General features: G+C 46.1%; 1 protein-coding gene across 3 annotated transcripts in view; it reads right to left on the reverse strand.

Moving 5' to 3' along the window:
• ACSS2 (acyl-CoA synthetase short chain family member 2) overlaps window positions 1-20601 on the reverse strand; it is a 118944-nt gene that overhangs the window by 45628 nt on the left and 52715 nt on the right. For 2 of the 3 annotated variants that reach the window (XM_073559430.1, XM_073559433.1), the window contains one exon: window positions 16875-16913. The exons of the other annotated variant lie outside the window; for it this stretch is intronic. In XM_073559430.1, coding sequence (XP_073415531.1) covers window positions 16875-16913 — 39 coding nt within the window. The remainder of the gene's footprint in view (window positions 1-16874; window positions 16914-20601) is intronic. 3 annotated transcript variants of the gene reach the window in all.

Consider the following 20601-nt stretch of genomic DNA (forward strand, 5'->3'; position numbering starts at 1 on the left):
TTGAGATGGAAAGAGGAAACGACCTTGAGCATGAAGGACGGGGACGTTCTGAGAACCACCTTGTCCTGATGAAAATTTAGGAACGGAGAACGGCAGGACAGAGCTACCAATTCCGAAACTCGTCTGATTGACGTGATGGCTACTAGAAAGACCACTTTCCAAGAGAGGATGGTCAATGACACGTCCTGCAGCGGTTCAAAAGGATCCTCTTGTAAGGCCCCGAGAACCAGGTTAAGGTCCCATGGTTCTAATGGATTCCTATAAAGAGGCGCTACATGGGAGACTCCTTGAATAAACGTCCTGACCTGAGGTTTGGTGGCAATTCTTTGTTGGAAAAGCACTGACAAGGTCGAAATTTGGCCCTTGAGCGAGCTAAGCGCGAGACCTGATCTTAGTCCGGATAGAAGAAACTCCAATATTCTTGGAATGGAGAATACCAAAGGGGAACGACCATGATCTTTGCACCATGAAAAGAATATTTTCCAGGTGCGGTGATAGATACGTCTGGATACGGGCTTCCTAGCACTAATCATGGTGGAGATGACGTCGGGAGAGAATCCAGCCTGTGCTAAAATCCAGGATTCAACAGCCATGCCGTCAAAGACAGGACCCTGGAGTTCTGGTGGTAAATTGGGCCCTGAGAAAGCAGATCCGAGCGATCTGGAAGTCGCCAGGGAACATCGGCGACTAGCTGTATTAGTTCTGTATACCATGCTCGGCGCGGTCAAACTGGCGCGACTAGGATCACAGGCACTCCCTCTGCTCTGATCTTCTTGACGACCCTCGGAAGCAAGGGAAAAGGGGCAAAGATGTACGGAAGTATGGATCGCGCGATCGGGCAATGAACCGAGACACCTTGTTTAGCCTGGAGGCCATGAGGTCCACATCCGGAGTCCCCCAACGAAGACAGATCTGGTGAAAGACTTCTGGATGAAGAGACCACTCTCCTGAGGCAATGCCTTGGCGACTGAGAAAATCTGCCACCCAATTTTCCACGCCGGGGATGTGAATTGCTGAGATGGAGGAATGGTTGGTCTCTGCCCAATGGAGGATGTGACTCACTTCGTGCATGGCCATCTTGCTCCGGGTACCTCCCTGGCGGTTGATATACGCTACAGCCATGGCATTGTCTGATTGGATCCTGATGGGGTGACCTGCGAGATGGTGGAAACTCCGTGGAGCCAATCTGATCGCTCGAACCTCTAAGATGTTGATGGGGAGACGTGATTCTTGGGTTGACCAACGACCCTATGCAGTGTGGTGACGAAAGACCGCACCCCAGCCGAGAAGACTTGCGTCTTACTGGGAGAAAAGACCTTCCTTGATTCAGGGAGGACTTCAGAGTCCACCACTTGAGGGCTTGCTTGACCCGCAGGGACAGAAGAATCCGACGGTCCAGGGAGAACGGGTTCTTGTCTCAAGCTGACAGCAACTGGTGTTGTAAGGGACGCAGATGGAACTGTGCAAACGGAACTGCTTCCATGGCAGCTACCATTTTTCCAAGAACTCTCATGCTGAAACGAATGGAGTGAGAAGCTGGACGGGAAAGAGTTCGCACTGCCTGTTGTAAAGCTTGCGTCTTTTCTGGAGGGAGAATGAACAACCTACGGGAAGTGTCCAAGATCATTCCTAAAAAGGAGATTTGCTGAGCCGGTTTCGGGGAAGACTTTTCAAAGTTTATCTTCCACCCCAGGCGTGAAAGTGTATTTACTGTTATCTCCACAGATTCTTCGCAGGCTGAAAGGGACGGACCCTTGATGAGCAGGTCGTCGAGATACGGTAACACTACTACTCCGAGAGTGGAGAATGGCCATGACAGCCACCATGACCTTGGTAAAGACCCTGGGGGCAGTGGCGAGTCCGAAGGGCAAGGCCACAATCTGGAAGTGTTCCTCGTGAATTGCAAAGCGCAGGGACTGCTGGTGAGACGGGTAGATCGGGATGTGAAGCTAAGCGTCCTTGATGTCGATGGATGCTAGGAACTTTCCTTTCTCCATGGAAGCGACCACTGACCGGAGAGATTCCATTCGGAATCGCCGAACCGTGACAATCTTTCTTTGGAACCACAAAAAGGTTTGAATAAAATCCTCTGAACTTCTGGCGATGAGGGACCGGAATGATGACGCCGTCCCATAAGAGAGCTTGAACAGCCCGAGGAAGGCTGTTGTCTTTCCTTTGGTTGGAGAGGAAAGGAAAAAACGAGTTGGAGGGGGAGAGGAAAACTCTATCTTGTATCCAGAGGACACTAGCTCCCTGACCCACTTGTCATGGACGACCGCGAGCCAGGTGTGGCTGAAGGAAAGTAGAAGGCCGCCTACTTCATCGGTGTTCGCCGGATACCTTAACAAGTCATTGGGTTTATCTCTGAGACCTGGCTCCTTTGGAACCAGAAGCCCTAGGTCTGGGTTTCCAAGGACGGTTAGGTCTGTACGAGACCTGGGAGCCTCTGTCCCCACGCGAAGATGGACCTGATCCGGAAGAAAAGGTAGAGGAAGACCAACCGGAGTTGTTGCGACAGGAACGAAAGCGCGCCAGCTGTTGGTTGCGAAACGGCCGAGCAGCTTTCTGTTGAGGGAGAAATTTACTCTTCCCCCGGTAGCATCAGAAATGAGTTGATCTAGTTTCTCTCCAAAAAGGCGACCTGTTTGAAATGGGAAAGTAGTCAAGGATCTTTTGGATGCGGCATCCGCCCACCAGTCACGGAGCCATAGTGCTCTTCTAATGGATACCGCATTAACGGCAGTTTGAGCTGCGCAGTTGGCGGCGTCAAAAGAGGCGTCCTCCACGAAGTCCGCTGCGTGAATTATCTGCCTGGCGACCGCGGTTGCTTCCGGAGGAAGACTGGAGTCCTGGAAGGAGGTATTCAAGACCTCTGCCCAAGTGGCCATTGCTTTTGTGACCCAAATTGCCGCGAAAGATGGAAAATGCGCTGCTCCTGAAGCTTCAAAAACTGAACGGGCAAGGTAGTCAATCTGACGATCGGAGGGGTTTTCGATCGAGGACCCCTCGGACACAGACAGAAGTGTCTTTGAAGCCAGGCTCGATACAGGCGGGTCCACCAGAGGGGACTGTAACCAATCTTTCATTAGATCTGGGTCAAAGGGGTATTTAGCCTGAATAGACTTGTGCCCTGTGAATCGCTTATGCGGACAATCCCTATGTTGCTGAACCACTTCCTTAGGCTATGTGCATACGTTGCGGATTCTGCTGCGTTTCCGCAGCGGTTTTGGCCCTGCGGAAACGCAGCAGTTCTGCTGACCATGTACAGTACAATGAAACCCTATGGGGTTTCAAAAACGCTGTGCTGACGGTGCAGATTTTTCCGCGCGGTTTTGCTGCGGTTTACAAACCGCAGCATGTCAATTGTTTGTGCGGATTCCGCAGCGGTTTCATACCTTTACCATAATAGAGGTGTGAAACCGCAGGGCAAAAACGCAGACCAAACCGCAGGTCACTTTACCTGCGGTTTTACCTGCGCTTCCGCGTGGAAAAACCCGCAGCGGAATCCGCAACATGTGCACATAGCCTTAAAATCCGAATGGCTGGTAAATAACCTACGCATGCGCTTGGTTTTCTTAAGAGAAATAGGATGTGTTGGAGCGGGAACATTATCCTCATCCAACTTCAGGATCTTGTTAACTGATTCTATAGGAGAATCAAGTGACTCTTGATCAGATGGAGGATTCTGAGGGGCAGACGTGTCAGAATCAAAAAAGCTTGTGTCCAGCTGAGGAAAAAGGATATGGCCCCCGAGATTAGGAGCGCGCTTCTCGTGCAGGCTGAGAGGCACCAAAGCGAGGGGGTGGCGCCAATAGCGCAGGTGGCGCTATTCAAATTGCGGCCTAGTAAGCCGGAAAAGCCGGGGCCTGGATTTTGAGCCTACCCGAGGAAGGCGCCGGTGGGCGGGCCAGGGCGGCGCCATTTAAATTGCGGCCTAGCAGACCAGGAAGCTGGGGACTAAATTTTTCGCGCTACCCGCGGTAGCGCCGAGGGGGGCGCGACGGTGAGGGCCAAGATGGGCGCTGAGAAGGTGCACCGTTGCGAGCATATATCATGATCTACTACACTCCTATCTGGGGGATAATCACCTCACTGCAAAGAGTAAATGGGAGAGGGAGGTGGGTACCCTCACAACAGAACAATGGGAGGCTATTCTTGAATATGTCCCGAAGATCTCTCTAAGCTAGCAGGCACGGCTCTCCCAATTATATGTAATACATAGAACATACAAAACACCGCTGGTCCTATTCAAGGTGGGCTTGAGGGGAGACTCTAGCTGCCCTAGATGTGGCACAGACCAGGCCGGACTGTTACACATGCTATGGTCGTGTCCGCGGCTGGTGGCATACTGGCTGGTCGTTATCAACAAAATTGAGAGAGCTTATGCATGTACACTCGACAGGAATCCAGTGCTGTGTGTTTTGGGGGAGGTGGATGGGATACCTGTCTCAGAACATTACAAAGTGGCAATAGCGAGGTTGCTGTATGTGGCACGCAAACTAATAGCACGAAAATGGAAGGATTCGGAACCCCCCACTAGTAGGGAATTTATTGCTCAGACACGTATGGTAATGCATTTAGAGGAAAGCATTTACAGGCGAAGGCATGGTGAAAGAACTTTCGAAAAAATATGGTCCGCCTGGATGGCGGTGATATGATTGCTAAGACTCTCAAGTATACCCGGCATAAGGAGTATTGGGGGAGGGGGGAGGTGGGGATGGCTTTGATTGTATTACTACAAGATATGTGAATTGTTACATGTATAGTGATATCCACTGTTTATTGTTTAAAATCTTTTGAAACCTAAATAAAAATAACTGGTTTAAAAAAAAAAAGAGAAGGTGCACCGTCGCTGACTACATCAGCGCTACCCCCGGGGGACAGGACCCGACCCCATACCTCCACTCCATCGTTCAGCGCGGTTCGTTCCTCTATGCAGGCTCTCATCCTCCAGGATGAAGCAGAGCTGGAGGAGTTCTTAAAGGGGCCACGCTCAATCGACCCTCCCTATGATAAGGGGATGGAGAGCTATGGGGCTGATTCAGGGCGTATGTAAGCGCTGTCCTGCCCCGGACGGGAACTTCCATCATCGCCAAAGGTAGAGGAATCAGCCCCAAAAACGTTGCAGGAAAGGTGCTTGAAGGGTTACTCCACGTGCTTGCCTGTTGTTGGTTTGGGGGAGAGCGGGCCGTAGAAAGGAACTGTCGCCCCCTTCACTCCGTTAATTAAAAAATAAAAATTTACAGAAAAATTCAAAATTAAAATAAAAACGGTGGGGTCTGAAACCAGACCCAAGTGCCTCCTACGGACACTAAGCAAGAACTGGAGATATCTCATCCAGCTGCGGGGTGTATACTGCAGGGGAGGAGTTAACTTTTTCTTTCTGATTGCTTAGTGTCCTCCTAGTGGCAGCAGCATAACACCCACTGTCTCACTGTCTCTGTGTCCCCCAATGAGGCGTAGGACAAAATAAAATATCTGCAAGCTTCTCATAGCCATTACATTGATAACCACAGACAGCACATGGAAGCCAACAGCATGCTTGTATGGACAATTTGATCCATGACTCAGATGAAAAGCAGACATGTCCCAGAGAGTTTTTTCAGACTTCTTGGTCTGCAAAAAGTACACGGATGTGTGAACAGTTCTATAAACTAACAGCATTCATGAGCGTCTGAATAAGGCTAAAGTAGCAGAGCTTCAATTTAAAAAGAGAAACACGTGGGAAAAATGAGATCAAAGTGGAATAAACAGTAAAATGAGAATTAGGGGCAAACAGACCAAATATGACCATTACACAAATACGAGCTCAGAATTTAATAAAAAGCCATGAGCTAATATTATCTTGCTCTTATACTCTAGGCAAATTGGTCCATGCATCAAACTGTTTATTACCTTAGATCACATCACAAGGCCCATACACAAAGACTGGGCTATGAAGAACAAAGCAAAAAATCAGTCATGCAAACCAGACATGTGACAGGAGCAGTCAGTGCTCGATGGCTTTGCTAGAAAAACGCATCAGTAATTGACAACCTTACAGAAAAATGGATTGTTCTAAGAAAATCAAGTAGATTTACATTTTATTTTAACCAGCTACTCAACTTATCGTAACAAAATATTATGAACAAAAAAGAAACAACTAAACTTTAAAGTTTATATTAAAAGGCAAAAACAACAAGTAGATTATTGAATTAAAGGGAATTTGTAAACAGGATTTACCCCTATAATTAACCCCATAGCGACCGCCGATACGCCTTTTAACGGTGGTCACTAAGGGTACTTAAACCACAGCGCCTTTAATTAAAGGCTCTGTGGAGAAAGGAAACAGCGCCCCCCACAGTCGGATTTTCTCCACTCTCCTGGCCCCCCTCCTTCCTCCTTCTTCCTCAGCAGAAAGAAAATGGCGGGCGCATGCGCAGGGCGCCCGCCAAGATCTGCCTGCCAACACCCAGTGAGAATTTTCTCATTGGTTGCTGGGTTTTGATCACTGTGATAGACCCTATCACAGTGATCAAACCACCCAATATTAGTAAATATGGCAGCACTTGGGCTGTGCTGTCTCTCTTCTCTCCTTGTAGTTGTTCTGGGAGAGGAGATAAACTACAGCTCAAGTGCTGCCCTGTCAGCAAAGTGAAATCTGATTTTGCTGCGTCCTCAGCGTCATAAAAATCAGATTACCCCTCCAAATCCCCATCCCCATTGTCAGGGGATGATAAAAAAATATATATATTTTTTTTTTTTTAATTTTTTTAGGGCTAGGGTTATATGTGCTAGGGTTAGGGTTATACGTGCTAGAGTTATACGTGCTACCAGGGTTAGGGTTATACGTGCTACTAGGGTTAGGGTATACGTGCTACTAGGGTTAGGGTATACGTGCTACTAGGGTTAGGGTAACACATATTAGGGTTAGGAGGGAAAAAAAGGGTTAGATTAGGGTTAGTATTCATTAGGCAGGGAAATAAAATGGCGCTGAAAACGTACAGCGCGGAGCTAGCTTACAGCCTGCTTTGCTCCGGCAGCGAAACAGAATCTGCCTCTGAAGTACGACGGGATCCCTCAGTCCGATGGTAGCGGAGTCGGTCGTCACTGCTGAAGCTTCAGAGGCAGGGCCAAGTACCACAGTCTCCCCATCGCTGTGGTATGACGACACCTCATTTTCCCCTCAAATTCCCCCTTTTTCTGATGTCCCTGGAATAAGAGTAGATGTCACTAATTTAACCCAATTGATTATTTCCAAATTTTCATTAGCCCCCGAAGTCCTAGAATTGATTGTCCACCAGACAAACCTATATGCCTGACAATATATTTCCCAAAAACCCACTGCCTTTCATTCCCGTTCCTGGATGCCCACCAATATCCCTGAAATAAAAAATTTTTTAGGCCTTACCCTGAATATGGGTTTAGTAAAAAAAAAAACCCCACACTCGGCTCTTACTGGGCAACAAAAGCGGTCCACAGCACCCCTATATTTGCAGCCATCATGTCCCGAGTCCGTTATGAAGCCCTGATGAGATTCCTCCACTTCAGTGACAATTCCCAAGCCCCCCCAAGAACTGACCCCAATTATGATCGGCTAAATAAATTGAGACCCCTAATTTACCTCCTGCAAAATTCATTTCTAAATTCCTATACCCCGGAGAAAAATGTGGCAGTCGACGAGTCCTTGATGAGCTACAAGGGCCGTCTGTCATTCCGCCAATTTATCCCCTCCAAGCATGCCAAATACGGCATAAAATTATACAAAACTTGTGAGAGCTCATCAGGGTACACTTCCACCTTCCTAATTTATGAAGGTAAGGACTGCAAAATTGTCTGGGAGCTAATGACACCCTTTCTTCATCAAGGGTACCATGTGTATATGGACAATTATTATACAAGCGTCCCCCTATATGAATCCCTCCACGCTGCAAATACAGGGGCCTGTGGGACAATCAGAAAAAATAGAGTGGGGTTTCCGTCACAGTTGGTGTCCAGACGTTTGGAGCAGGGGGCGTCTTTCTCACTTGCCAATGACCAACTCCTTGCAGTGAAGTGGAAGGACAGGAAGGACGTTTACATGCTAACCACACTGCATGAGGACACGACTGTAACGGTCAGAGAGAGGGGTGCCACCAGGGACAAGGAAAAACCAGTCTGCGTCACAGAATATAATAAGTTTATGGGTGACGTTGACTTATCAGACAAGGTTCTGCAACCATAACTGCTCAAGCGGAAGACCAGGGCCCGGTACAAAAAGGTGGCCATCTAAATTTTTCAAACTGCCACATACAACAGTTTCGTACTATATAAAAAATCCCAAGGACCCCTTACATTTCTCCAGTTTCAGGAAAAAATTGAGGGCCTCCTGTTTCAGTCAATGGCACCGGGGGAAGCCTTTGAGTCTGAGGATTCTCGGAGACTTGCAGAGCGCTATTTTCCTCACTCTGTCCCTGTCACTCCCACCCAAAGGTATCCTCAAAAACGATGCCGGGTTTGCAGGAAGCATGGCAAACGGAGTGATTCCCGGTACTATTGCCCCACATGCCCATCCCAACCAGGCCTTTGTATCTACCCCTGCTTTGAGACCTCCCACACCACCTACAATTAGTTTTTTTTATATAAGTTTTATTTTCTGCTTATTGGCCCCAGTAGAGTAATTTGGAATAAGTAACAGAGAAATTTTCATTAGTAGATCCCATTTTACCCCATTCCACAATTCCAACACTTGAACTGAGATTCTAGGGCTTGATAAATCCCATACCAAACTACTATTCCAACAAATTCTCATCCACGTACCCACGTCTGTACAACCCAGAGTGTGGACCCCACAAATGTTCTTGAAAAGTCAGGTCATCTGAAAATTCTAGGGCTTGATCAATCCCATACCAAACTACTATTCCAACAAATTCTCGTCCATGTACCCATGTCTGTACGCTCGAGTGTGGACCCCACAAATGTTCCTGAAAAGTCAAGTCATTTGAAAATTCTAGGACCTGATTAATCACAAACATTTGTTACCATTTACCTAACTGACTGTTTTTATGACTGTCTTGCTACACAAAACTTTAGCTTCCATTTAAATTACTTACATTTATGTTGGTGATATGGGCATAATCATTTTATTGGAGGATTTCTAAAAATGAGGAAGTTCCGTACTTATACACTATGGACTTTACCGTAAGGTTCTTGCCGAACCTCTGGTACCAGACAATACAGATTCTGTAGGGGATTGGTTGTTTTGTGCATATAGCGGTTCTAACCTTGGCGGGTGGGAGCTTGCTATGGTGCACCACGTCTATTGGCACATTCGTCTCTCATATAGGGATTGATGGAGCTAAAAGGACGCTGTACGACCGGTCCCTGAAAGTCTGTGCAATTCTAGTTCAGCTGGTGTTCTTTCATCTTTGGAACAAACTCAGCTTTGCCACATAGTTGGCTGCAATTTTCTCCACATTTTGCCCTTCATTCCATACAGTTTATTCTTCCTGCTACAATAAACGCAAATGTGGGACAATTGTTTTGTTAGCAAGACCAAGTTTTATAATCAGCCAATGTATTTTTAGGAGCATGCCTCCCTCTGTGAGTAATAATTCCTGAAAGGATTTTCAAATAAAGTCACATTGTGCCCCTTCCTGTCCGAGCCCTGCAGTTTTTTTGACTACATATGGGATATCACCACGCTCATAAGAAAGTGGGTAACAAATTGTGGGGTCCACTTTTTGGTGTAATCTCTGACAAAAGTGATACAGGAAAGATGTATATCTTTGTACCGTGTTAGCCAGTAGATAGAAAAATATTCAGAATTGAGAGTCCTCAGTGGTTGATACCTTTTAATGGCTAACTGAAAAGATGGTGACACATTGCAAGCTTTCGAGACTACTCAGGTCTCTTCATCAGGCATGAGCTCACCCAGAAGTCTTGTGTTTATTTTTTTCTCGTTATGGCGTACAGTATACCCATCCAGTTTGATTACATATTTTAATAGATTAGATTTTTACAAACATGGTAATACAAAATATCCATCTATTTTCCCTATTCTTAAACTGTGGAAAAGTGTATTTTTTTACATTGTTTGTAGATTTTTAATTTTCGTGCATTGTTTTTTAGACTCTTTATTGGACTTAAAACTGCAATCATTTGTTTGCTCATACAGGTGCTTCTCAAAAATTAGAATATCATCAAAAAGTTAATTTATTTCAGTTCTTCAATACAAAAAGTGAAACTCATATGGAGTCATTACACACAGTGATCTATTTCAAGTGTTTATTTCTGTTAATGTTGATGATTATGACTTACAGCCAATGAAAACCCAAAAGTCATTATCTCAGTAAATTAGAACATATGGAAAGAAGACAGAGCGCAAAGTATAGTGCACACAAGGCAAATAATGAATAAATAAAGGCTTTATTGGACACAAAAGGCCAGACAGACAATGTACTTTATTAAAAACAGTTAAAATCGTGATGGAGCAACATGCAAAATAATGAGAAAGGCAGGCGAGTGAAAAAACTATGTACCAAATACAAAAAAAGCAGTAAAATAAAATTACAGACAATTCCAATAATAAATGAATAAATGATGAATGGAATAACAAAAGAGAGCAATATTAAACATGTGATAACACATAATGGAGGGCTCACAAGAAAATGTGCCAAAAAAATCATGCTAATAATGAATAATCTCCCTAGTCACTAATATAGGTGCCAGAAAAATATTAAAAATATATTTTGAACAAAAGGTGGAAGCAAAACACCAGTAGCCAGAACAAGTATGCAAATAAATAAATTATACCAAAGATATAGAGCAATAAATGTCCAATAAAAGTTTGCACACATGAATACTTTATAACACCAGCTTAAAGAAATGATTTTAAAATCCGAAATGTTGGCCTACTGAAATGTATGTTCAGTAAATGCACTCAATACTTGGTCGGGGCTCCTTTTGCATCCATAACTGCATCAATGCAGCGTGGCATGGAGGCGATCAGCCTGTGGCACTGCTGAGGTGTTATGGAAGCCCAGGTTGCTTTGATAGCAGCTTTCAGCTTATCTGCATTGTTGGGTCTGGTGTCTCAGAAGGGTTAAGGTCAGGTGAGTTTGCGGGCCAATCAAGCACAGTGATACTGTTGTTTTTAAACCAGGTATTGCTTTTGGCAGTGTGGACAGGTGCAAAGTCCTGCTGGAGAATGAAATTTCCATTTCCTAAAAGCTTGTCGGCAGAGCGAAGCAAGAAGTGCTCTAAAATTTCCTGGTAGACGGCTGCACTGACTTTGGTCTTGATAAAACACAGTGGATCTACAGCAGCAGATGACATGCTCCCCAAACCATCACTGATTGTGGAAACTTCATACTAGACCTTGGAAATCAAGGTCCCAGAGTCTAGATGAAGAGTGGAGAGGCACACAGTCCAAGCTTGCTTGAGGTCTAGTGTGAAATTTCCACAATCAATGATGTTTTTGGGAGCAAAACACCTCAGCAGTGACATAGACTGATCGACTCCATGCCACATCACATGGATGCAGAAATTGATGCCAAAGGAGCCCCGACCAAGTACTGAGTGCATTTACTGAACATACATTTCAGTAGGAGAACATTTCAGATTTTAAAATCATTTTTTCAAGCTTGTGTTATAAAGTACTCTAATTTACTGAGAGAATGACTTTTGAGTTTTCATTGGCTGTAAGCCATAATCAACATTAACAGAATTAAACACTTGAAATACATCACTGTGTTTGTAATGACTCTATATAATATATGAATTTCACTTTTTGTATTGAACTGAAATAAATTAACTTTCTGATTATATTCTAATTTTGTGAGATGCATTTGTACTATATACTGCAATACCACAGTAGCAGGTGGGCTGATGGGAGCCAGTGTATGCAGGCACCAGCAATTGTTCAACTTACATGCCAGTGTCAGAGTTACACACTGGCATTTAAATGGTTTAATAACTGCAGCAGTAACAGGAGGACACTCGAGCATGCTCAGGAAAACTCGAGCAACAAGTATACTCGCTCATCACTTTCCAGGATATCTCTGTACTTGGCCGTATTCATGTTTTCTTCAATGGCAACCAGTCGTCCTGTCCCTGCAGCTGAAAAACACCCCCATAGCATGATGCTGCCATCACCATGTTTCACTGTTGGGATTGTATTGGACAGGTGATGAGCAGTGCCTGGTTTTCTCCACACATACCGCTTAGAATTATCACCAAAAAGTTCTAACTTCGTCTCATCAGACCAGAGAATCTTATTTCTCATAGTCTGGGAGTCCTTCATGCGTTTTTTTAGCAAACTCTATGCTGGCTTTCATATGTCACTTAGGAGAAGCTTCCGTCGGGCAACTCTGCCATAAAAGCCTAACTGGTGGAGGGCTGCAGTGATAGTTGACTTTGTGGAACTTTCTCCCATCTCCCTACTGCATCTGTGGAGCTCAGCCACAGTGATCTTGGGGTTCTTTTTTATCTCTCTCACCAAGGCTCCTCTCCCACGATTGCTCAGTTTGGCTGGACGGCCAGGTCTAGGAAGACTTCTGTTGGTCCCAAATTTCTTCCATTTAAGGATTATGGAGACCATTGTGCTCTTATGAACCTTGCGAACTGCAGAAATTCTTTTGTAACCTTGGCCAGATCTGTTCTTTGTCACAAATCTGTTTCTGAGCTCCTTGGCCAGTTCCTTTGACCTCATGATTCTCATTTGGTCTGACATGCACTGTCAGCTGTGAGGTCTTATATAGACAGGTGTGTGCCTTTACAAATCAAGTCCTATCAGTTTAATTAAACACAGCTGGACTCCAATGAAGGAGAAGAACCATCTCAAGGAGGATCACAAGGAAATGCACAGCATGTAACTTGAATATGAGTGTCTGAGCAAAGGGTCTGAATACTTATGACCATGTGATATTTCAGTTTTTCTTTTTAAATACATTTGCAAAAATTTCTACATTTCTGTTTTTTCTTTCAGTCAAGACTGGGTGCAGAGTACATTAATGAGAAAAAAAAAAACTTTTATGAATTTACCACATGGCTGCAATAAAACAGAGTGAAAAACTTAAAGGGGTCTGAATACTTTCCGTACCCACTGTAAGCTTCTGCACGATTTCTAGCTGGTTTAATAACATGTGAATGAGATTAGAGGAAGCCTGACATCAGAATGTAACCCAGAAGCTATTTATTGGCAACCTAAAACCAAATTTAAAGGGAGTTTATTGTCAGAAAATGCTAAATAAACTAATAAACTACTTACATGGTTACATAGGAGACTTGGCCCCTAAAAAAATTATGCCAGCAATATAAATTTTAAAGTTTTAGTGTCCAAGGACTGCATTTATAGCCCCCAATATGCATTTTTCAGCATCTTGACTGACAAGTGAATAACACTTGAACTCAATCTACAACCCTGTGCATTGACGGAATATTTGTAGCTCTCATCCTATGGCACTGTTAGTGGGGGTGGAAGTAGAGCAGAGCTGACAGCACTGAGAGAGGAGAGCTGCATGTGTGTTTGTTATGACACACATCTCACCCCTACTCTTCTCCCTTGCTTGTAATCACAGTAGATGCCAGCAGTGACAGCAGTCAGGAGAGCAGGGCTGTGTGTCATTACATGTCTCACATGAAAAAAGCTGGATCTGAAATTCTATTGGAGCGTATTTTTTTTTTTCCCCCGGCATGATGCCTCCTGCCTAGGGAAGCCAATTCCACGAAAAAAGAATATCTGTCAACACCCCCTTAATCTTTGCTTGTAAAGTATTGATTCTAATTTTCAGCAATAACTCAGCAACGGAGATGAGACATTAAAAAATAAAACATTGTTTTATTCAGCTCTGCAGACATTACTCCATGATGTGACAAGTTTAACATGGAATGTCTTGCGACCTGCTGGACCCTGCAGAAGTGTCCAGGGGCAACTTATCAAGAATGGCCACTAGGGACTGAGACACTCTGGTGAGGTCTGCCACAGATTGTGAAAGAGATGAGGCCCAGACAGGGATGGGGGGGTTCGCTTTCACGTGGCACAATAGATGGCTCCTGAACGGGGTCATGCTGAATGGGATTGCTGCAGTCCAGGCAGAGGGGAGTAGGCTGACCTGAGGGAAGTTTGCGATTGCAAGAGGAGCATGCAAAGAACTGGACAAGAGTGCCCATGGGGGCCGGCGTACGGCTACGCTCAGACTTAGACATAAAGAAGAAGGAACAGAAGGACCCTGAAGAAAAGCCGGAAGGTTGGGGGACAGAAAGGCAGAGGAGGGCGTCAGTCTGCAGTTGCAGAACTACTCACGGTCCGGTGTCCCCCAAAGCGATGTACCAGGCTCGTGAAAATTGCAGGGCCCCAGCAGGGGATAGCTGACATCCGTCTATCGTCTCCGGCTGACAGGCTGCAAAGATGGCGGCAGCCTGAGGTGGAGGAAAAAACGCGGTTCAGGAGGGACAAGAAGAAGGGCGGAGTTAGCCGCCTGAAGAAAAGGAAACTGCCCCCCCTACCCAGCCACAGGCCAAGAGAGGTGGTGGGAAGGCCTAGGAACAGGCGGGAGCGCAGCCGGCCTATGAGAGTGAGCGGGGGCATGGCCGCGACGGGCACAAAGGCCTAAAATGAAGCCGGGGACTAAATTTGAGACGGTGGCCGCCTGTCAGCACTGCCGCGGCCACCCAGAAGGAAGACGCCGCCAGAACCGCGCTGTAAGATGAAGCCCCCCGATGAATACAGGTGGGGGGGGAAACAAGGCCCGCACCGCAGTCAGGGCCTAGATGAAATGCGGCGACCGTCGGAAGGCGCGGGCCGCGTATAATAGCCTGCTGCGCTGCCTTGGCGCCGCTCCAAGGTATCTTTGCGATGATTTGCTCCGTGTGCCGCTCCTCTGCTCCAATACAGGTGCCTTCTTTATCCAACGCTGTCTGTTAATATTTCCCGTGTCCGCCTCTTCCTACCGACAGGCTCTGGTGGGCGGCGTTTGTCAAGGACCATCCATCGCTGGCACGCACCTGTGCTGAGCTTCTGGTCCGCACGGAGAGCTATGAGGATACGGAGTGGCAGTACACGCCATACTCAGTCTCTTTGTGGGAGTACAGTTGTGACTCTTCACACTGTATCCCTCCGGAAACCTGAAAAGAAACGACGCACATCGAGGTAGATATGGGTCTAATGAAAGACCCGTGTCCACCTCCTACTGACACTAAGCTAAACTGAGGAATTTCCTGCTGGTCGGTGGGGTGTACACTGCGGAGGAGGAGCTAACTTTTTTTGTGCATAGTGTCAGCCTCCTAGTGGCAGCAGCATACACCCATGGTCTCTGTGTCCCCCAATGAAGCGATAGAGAAATGAACATTAACACGATTGTGTGGTGTTATCGGCAGCACATTTCTTGTTTACACAGGATGATGTGCCGTCAAGAACGATACTTTTAATATTGAACAATTCAATAACCATATGAACAAGCATTTTGCGTGCTTGCAGGGTGATTGCTAGCATATTTAGGCTGTGTTTATAGTCTGTCTTTTTGTAGCAAAAACACAGCTTTTGAGCCAATTTTGAAAAACTATTGCAAAAATGTTGCTGTTTCAACAGGATCAAGGCATACTCGCAACATGTGAACACAACCATAAACTGATAATTGACGAACAAGTGTTCTAATGAAAGGTTGTTCCAGATTATAAACTCCTCTACATTGGCCTTTACTCATGAGAAACTCAGGCTATGTGCCCACGTTGCGTGTTAAAACGCACACTAAAAACCGGACTCCTTCCCAGAAATCGTGCGTTTTTTTCGCGCGATTTCACCGCGATTCTGTTCGCGATTTTGCCGTGATTTTCTCAAGCACTTTCCAAGCGATTTGAAGCATCGCTTGGAAAGTGATTGACAGGTTGGTCACACTCGTCAAACATAGTGTTTGACAAGTGTGAGCAGCTTTTTACTTTTGAGGCCGCCTATGCGGCCTCAATAGTAAAAGATAAAATGTTAAAAATGATAAAAAATTAAAAAATCGGGGTATATTTACCTTCCGACGTCCCACGCTGCCATCCCGGGCCACAGCGTTCTCAGCGATGCCTTGCGAGACCTGTGATGACGTTGGTCTCGCGTTACTATAGCGATCTCGCGAGACCACTAGAGTCACGCGAGACTATGTCATCACAGGACCTTGCCGCAAGGCATTACTGGGAACGCTTAGGCCGGGAATGCAGCGCGGGACGTCGGAAGGTAAATATACCCCGATTTTTTATTTTTTTATTCTTTTTTTCACAGGGGTATGGTACCCAGGGCCTGGAGGACAGGCTACTCTCCTCCACACCGTGGGTACCAACCGCACATGAGACGCTTAACTTCCCGCATGGTGGGCATAGCCACATGCGGGAAGTAAGCGATTCTCATGCATTCCTATGGGTGCAGAATCGCGGCAATTCTTTGCGATTCTGCACAAAAGAATGACCATGCTGCGATTTTTTCCGCGATGCGATTCCGCCGCGGAAAAAAGCGCAGCATTAGCACAGCATGTGCGGAATGCCATAGGAATGCATGGGGTGCGTTCTGTACGCGATTTTTAAACGTTTTCGCAGCGCTTTCGCGCCGAAAATCGCGGCAAAAACGCTTAAAAATCGCATCGTGGGCACACAGCCTCAAGGCTACTTTTCTCTTGTAATTTACTCTGCACCAGTTTACTTAACTGCACACAGTTTATCGGTATATCCTGTTGATATTTAATCCTTTACTAAACAATGTTCAGAAAATGTAGCCCTTGTCCAAGTTAAACAAAGTGTTGGAGAAGACTATACTTAAGACAGTGCATGTTAATGAGACACCCTGGGACAGACATATGCAAAGACAGAAAGCCACAGAGCCGTTAGTGACACACTAGAAATGATTAACACACAGCTGCCTGTGGACACAGGTGAAATACCTGGGGTACAGCTCGCTTTGCTTTGTCCTGCTTGTTTCCCTGTCAAAAACCCAGACATACAAGTATATTCAGTAGCCTTAAAACCAAGAGCAGCAAACACTGACAAGGTGGGAAAAAATAAGGTTTATACTTGCATTCCTGCAAACAAGCATACACACATTCACTCAATTATATTTTCCTCCTCAGTCCAATCCTATTGCAACCTTTTTTTATTACTAAAAACTGTCACTGGGAAACCTGTGCGATAATTAATGTAGCCAATATTACATAGTGTTTAATCCATACAGAAATCGTAATGGCAGCAATATTAGTGGACATCTAGCTTTCTCAGAACCACACAAAATATAAATGAGAAGATTTTTCATTAATTGGAGAAGGTCAATTTAATTCCAAGGCAGTAAGCAAAAGCAATGGCATGGAAACACCAAGGTTACTTACCGGTAGCCGGTTTTTCCGGAGCCCATGACGGCACACATGAGAGAGGGGATCCGCCCAGTCAGGACAGGAACCCTACTGAAGATAAAAGGGCGGTACCTCTCCCTCGCTTCAGTTGGTTTACAGAGCATGAGAGGCCCCCCGGGGTTAGTACACATGGTAAAACTATCACCACATTATGTCTAACTAAAAAACACCCAAACTAAAGTGCACACCAAAGGAGTGAAAGGGGGGGGAATATACAGGTGCCGTCATGGGCTCCGGAAAAAACGGCTACCGGTAAGTAACCTTGGTGTTTTCCCGTCTCCCATGACGGCACACATGAGAGACTTTTGTAGAATAAGACACCTTAGGGAGGGACCACCGCTTGCAGCACCCTTCTACCAAAGGTTAGGTCAGTAGAGGAAGACAGATCAAGTCGGTAGTGTTTAAAAAAGGTGGAAGGTGAGGACCAAGTAGCGGCTTTACAAATTTGCTCAAATCGATACCTCAGCCTTCTCTGCCCAGGAGGTAGCCACAGCTCTGGTGGAGTGAGCCTTGATGCCTTCTGGAACCGAAGCGCCACTTGCGGAGTAGGATAACATAATGGCCTCCCTGATCCATCTGGCAATGGTACTTTTAGCTACCCCGTGCCCCTTTCTACTCCCCTGAAAGGCTACAAAAAGGGACTGATCTTTCCTCCACTGACTAGTTATTGACATATATTGTATTATGGCTCTTCTTACATCTAACGTATGGAACTTTTGCTCCCCCGGGTTTCTGGGATTGTTACAGAACGACGGCAAGGAGATCTCCTGAGTCCTATGAAACTTTTGGACTACCTTGGGGAGATAGGCCGGGTCTGGTCTTAGAACCACTCGGTCATCCAAGATCTGTGTATAAGGAGGACATATAGACAGAGCTTGTAGGTCGCTGACTCTTCGGGCTGACGTTAAGGCTACCAGTAAGACCGTTTTAAGTGTAAGTAGCTTTGGTGACAGCTCTAGTAGTGGTTCGAAGGGATCTTTGGTTAAAGCCTCCAAAACTAGGTTCAGGTCCCAGGGTGGTATCTTTGGGATAATGACCGGCCTTGACCTGCCACAGGACTTAATGAACCGGGACACCCACCTATTGGCTGCTAAATTGCAGTTATATAGGGCCCCCAAAGCTGAGACTTGAACTTTGAGTGTGTTAGTGGCTAACCCTAGTTGCAGCCCCGACTGTAAGAACTCTAGGATAGGTCCCACTGGAGCTACATCCCCTAAAGGTTCCCCCAGGAAGTCTAGGAACTTTTTCCACGTTCTACCGTAGATTTGGGATGTTATTGGTTTCCTACTTTTCAACAGGGTGGAGACTAACCCTGGAGAGAAACCCTGGCGACTCAGTAGCGCCCTCTCAAATTCCAGGCTGCTAGATGGAAGCCCTTCACCTGAGAGTGGACCACTGGTCCCTGGGAAAGCAGGTCTGGAATCTCTGGTAGTATCCATGGATCTGTCACTGACATGAGCCTGAGAAGGGAGAACCAAGGCCTTCTCGGCCAAAAAGGAGCTATAAGAATTATTCTTGCCCGATCCTCCCCGATTTTCCTGACTACTACTGGGATCATTGTTATCGGGGGGAATGCATAGGCCAGGATGAACTTCCAGGGTATTTGCAGGGCATCTACTGCGAAGGGGTTTTCCCTTGGATTTAGCGAGCAGAACTTCCTGACCTTCCGGTTGTGTGCGGTAGCGAACAGGTCTATTTCTGGTCTGCCCCAGGCCTGAACTATTTTGTTGGAAGACTCGGGAGTTTAGGGACCATTCCCCTTGTCTTAGATGCCTGCGGCTCAGGAAGTCTGCTTGTATATTTTCTGCCCCCTTTATGTGCAATGCTGTGATGGATAACAGATGTTGTTCTGCTAGCTGGAAGAGTAGATCTGATATTTGCATGAGGCCCCGAGATCTCGTTCCCCCCTGATGATTGATGTAGGCTACTACTGCCTGATTGTCCATCATGACCCGGGTGTGGCGGCCCTGAAGTGAGGGAAGGAAATGTTTCACAAATTTTTCCACTGCCCATAGTTCTTTTACATTTGAATTCTGATCGCTTTCTAGTGAGGACCAGGTCCCCTGTATTGTATGGGATCTCAGGTGTGCTCCCCACCCTGTGGCACTCGCGTCTGTCGTAATGATGTCCTCGACTGGTTTTTGCCACGGGACACCAGCTGTTAGATTCTTTTCTACAGTCCACCAGAGCAGGGAATCTCTTACAGCCACTGAGAGACATAGTTTGCCTTCTAAATGCCCTTTTAATTGTTTCTGCGCTGACAGGACTTCCCACTGTAGTTGTCTTAAGTGGTACTGCGCCCATGTTACTGCGGGTATACATGATGTCAGTGAGCCTAAAAGGGACATTGCGTTCCTCAGTGTCATATTTGGCCTTTGTATTGCTGTGCGAGCTAGGCCTCTTATCTTGGTCACTTTCCTCTCTGGTAGGAGGCAGCGTTGTTGCTCTGAGTTCAATATCAACCCTAGGAAGGATTGCTCTTTTACTGGGGTTATCCTTGACTTGGGGATGTTTACTATCCATCCTAGTCCTACTAGAGTTGCTATTACTTCCTTCACTTGAAGTGTGCAGTGGGATTCCGACCTCCCTATTACCAGAAAGTCGTCTAAGTATGGGACGATCACTATGTCCCTGGATCGCAGAAAAGACATTACTTCGGCCATCACTTTGGTGAATACCCTGGGGGCTGTAGACAGGCCAAACGGAAGGGCTGCGTATTGGTAGTGTCTCACCTGCCCCTGGATATAGAGCGCTACTCTCAAATATCTCTGATACTCCCGATGGATTGGGATGTGATAGTAGGCATCTTTTAAGTCTATCACTGCCATGAGGCAATGCTGGAACAGGATCTTTGTGGCCGTGTTGATTGACTCCATTTTGAAGGAGCAATTGTCTACCCACTGATTGAGTGTCCTCAGGTTGACAATGGTTCTCCAAGAGCCGTCTGGTTTTTGTATTAAGAAGAGGGGGGAGTAGAACCCCCTTCCTTCTTCTTGCGCTGGGACTTCCTGTAGGACTTGTTTTTTCACTAGTCCCAAGACTTCCGTCTCCAGGGCCAGCTGTTGCTCTTGGGCTTTCCTTCTGGGTGTTATTATGAAGGTATGCCTGGGCGGACGGATGAATTTTATTTTTAAGCCGTCCTTGATTATATTTAGGACCCATGTACTGGGGGAAATATTTGCCCAGGAGGAAAGGAAGAGAGAAAGCCTTCCCCCTACCTCCGGCCCAATGTCATTGGGGAGATTTTTTGGAGGAAGTGGAGGGC

The sequence above is a fragment of the Dendrobates tinctorius genome, unplaced genomic scaffold (assembly GCF_039654945.1).
Source record: "Dendrobates tinctorius isolate UK_male_01 unplaced genomic scaffold, ASM3965494v1 ptg000270l, whole genome shotgun sequence".
In the NCBI taxonomy this organism is placed as follows: Eukaryota; Metazoa; Chordata; class Amphibia; order Anura; family Dendrobatidae; genus Dendrobates; species Dendrobates tinctorius.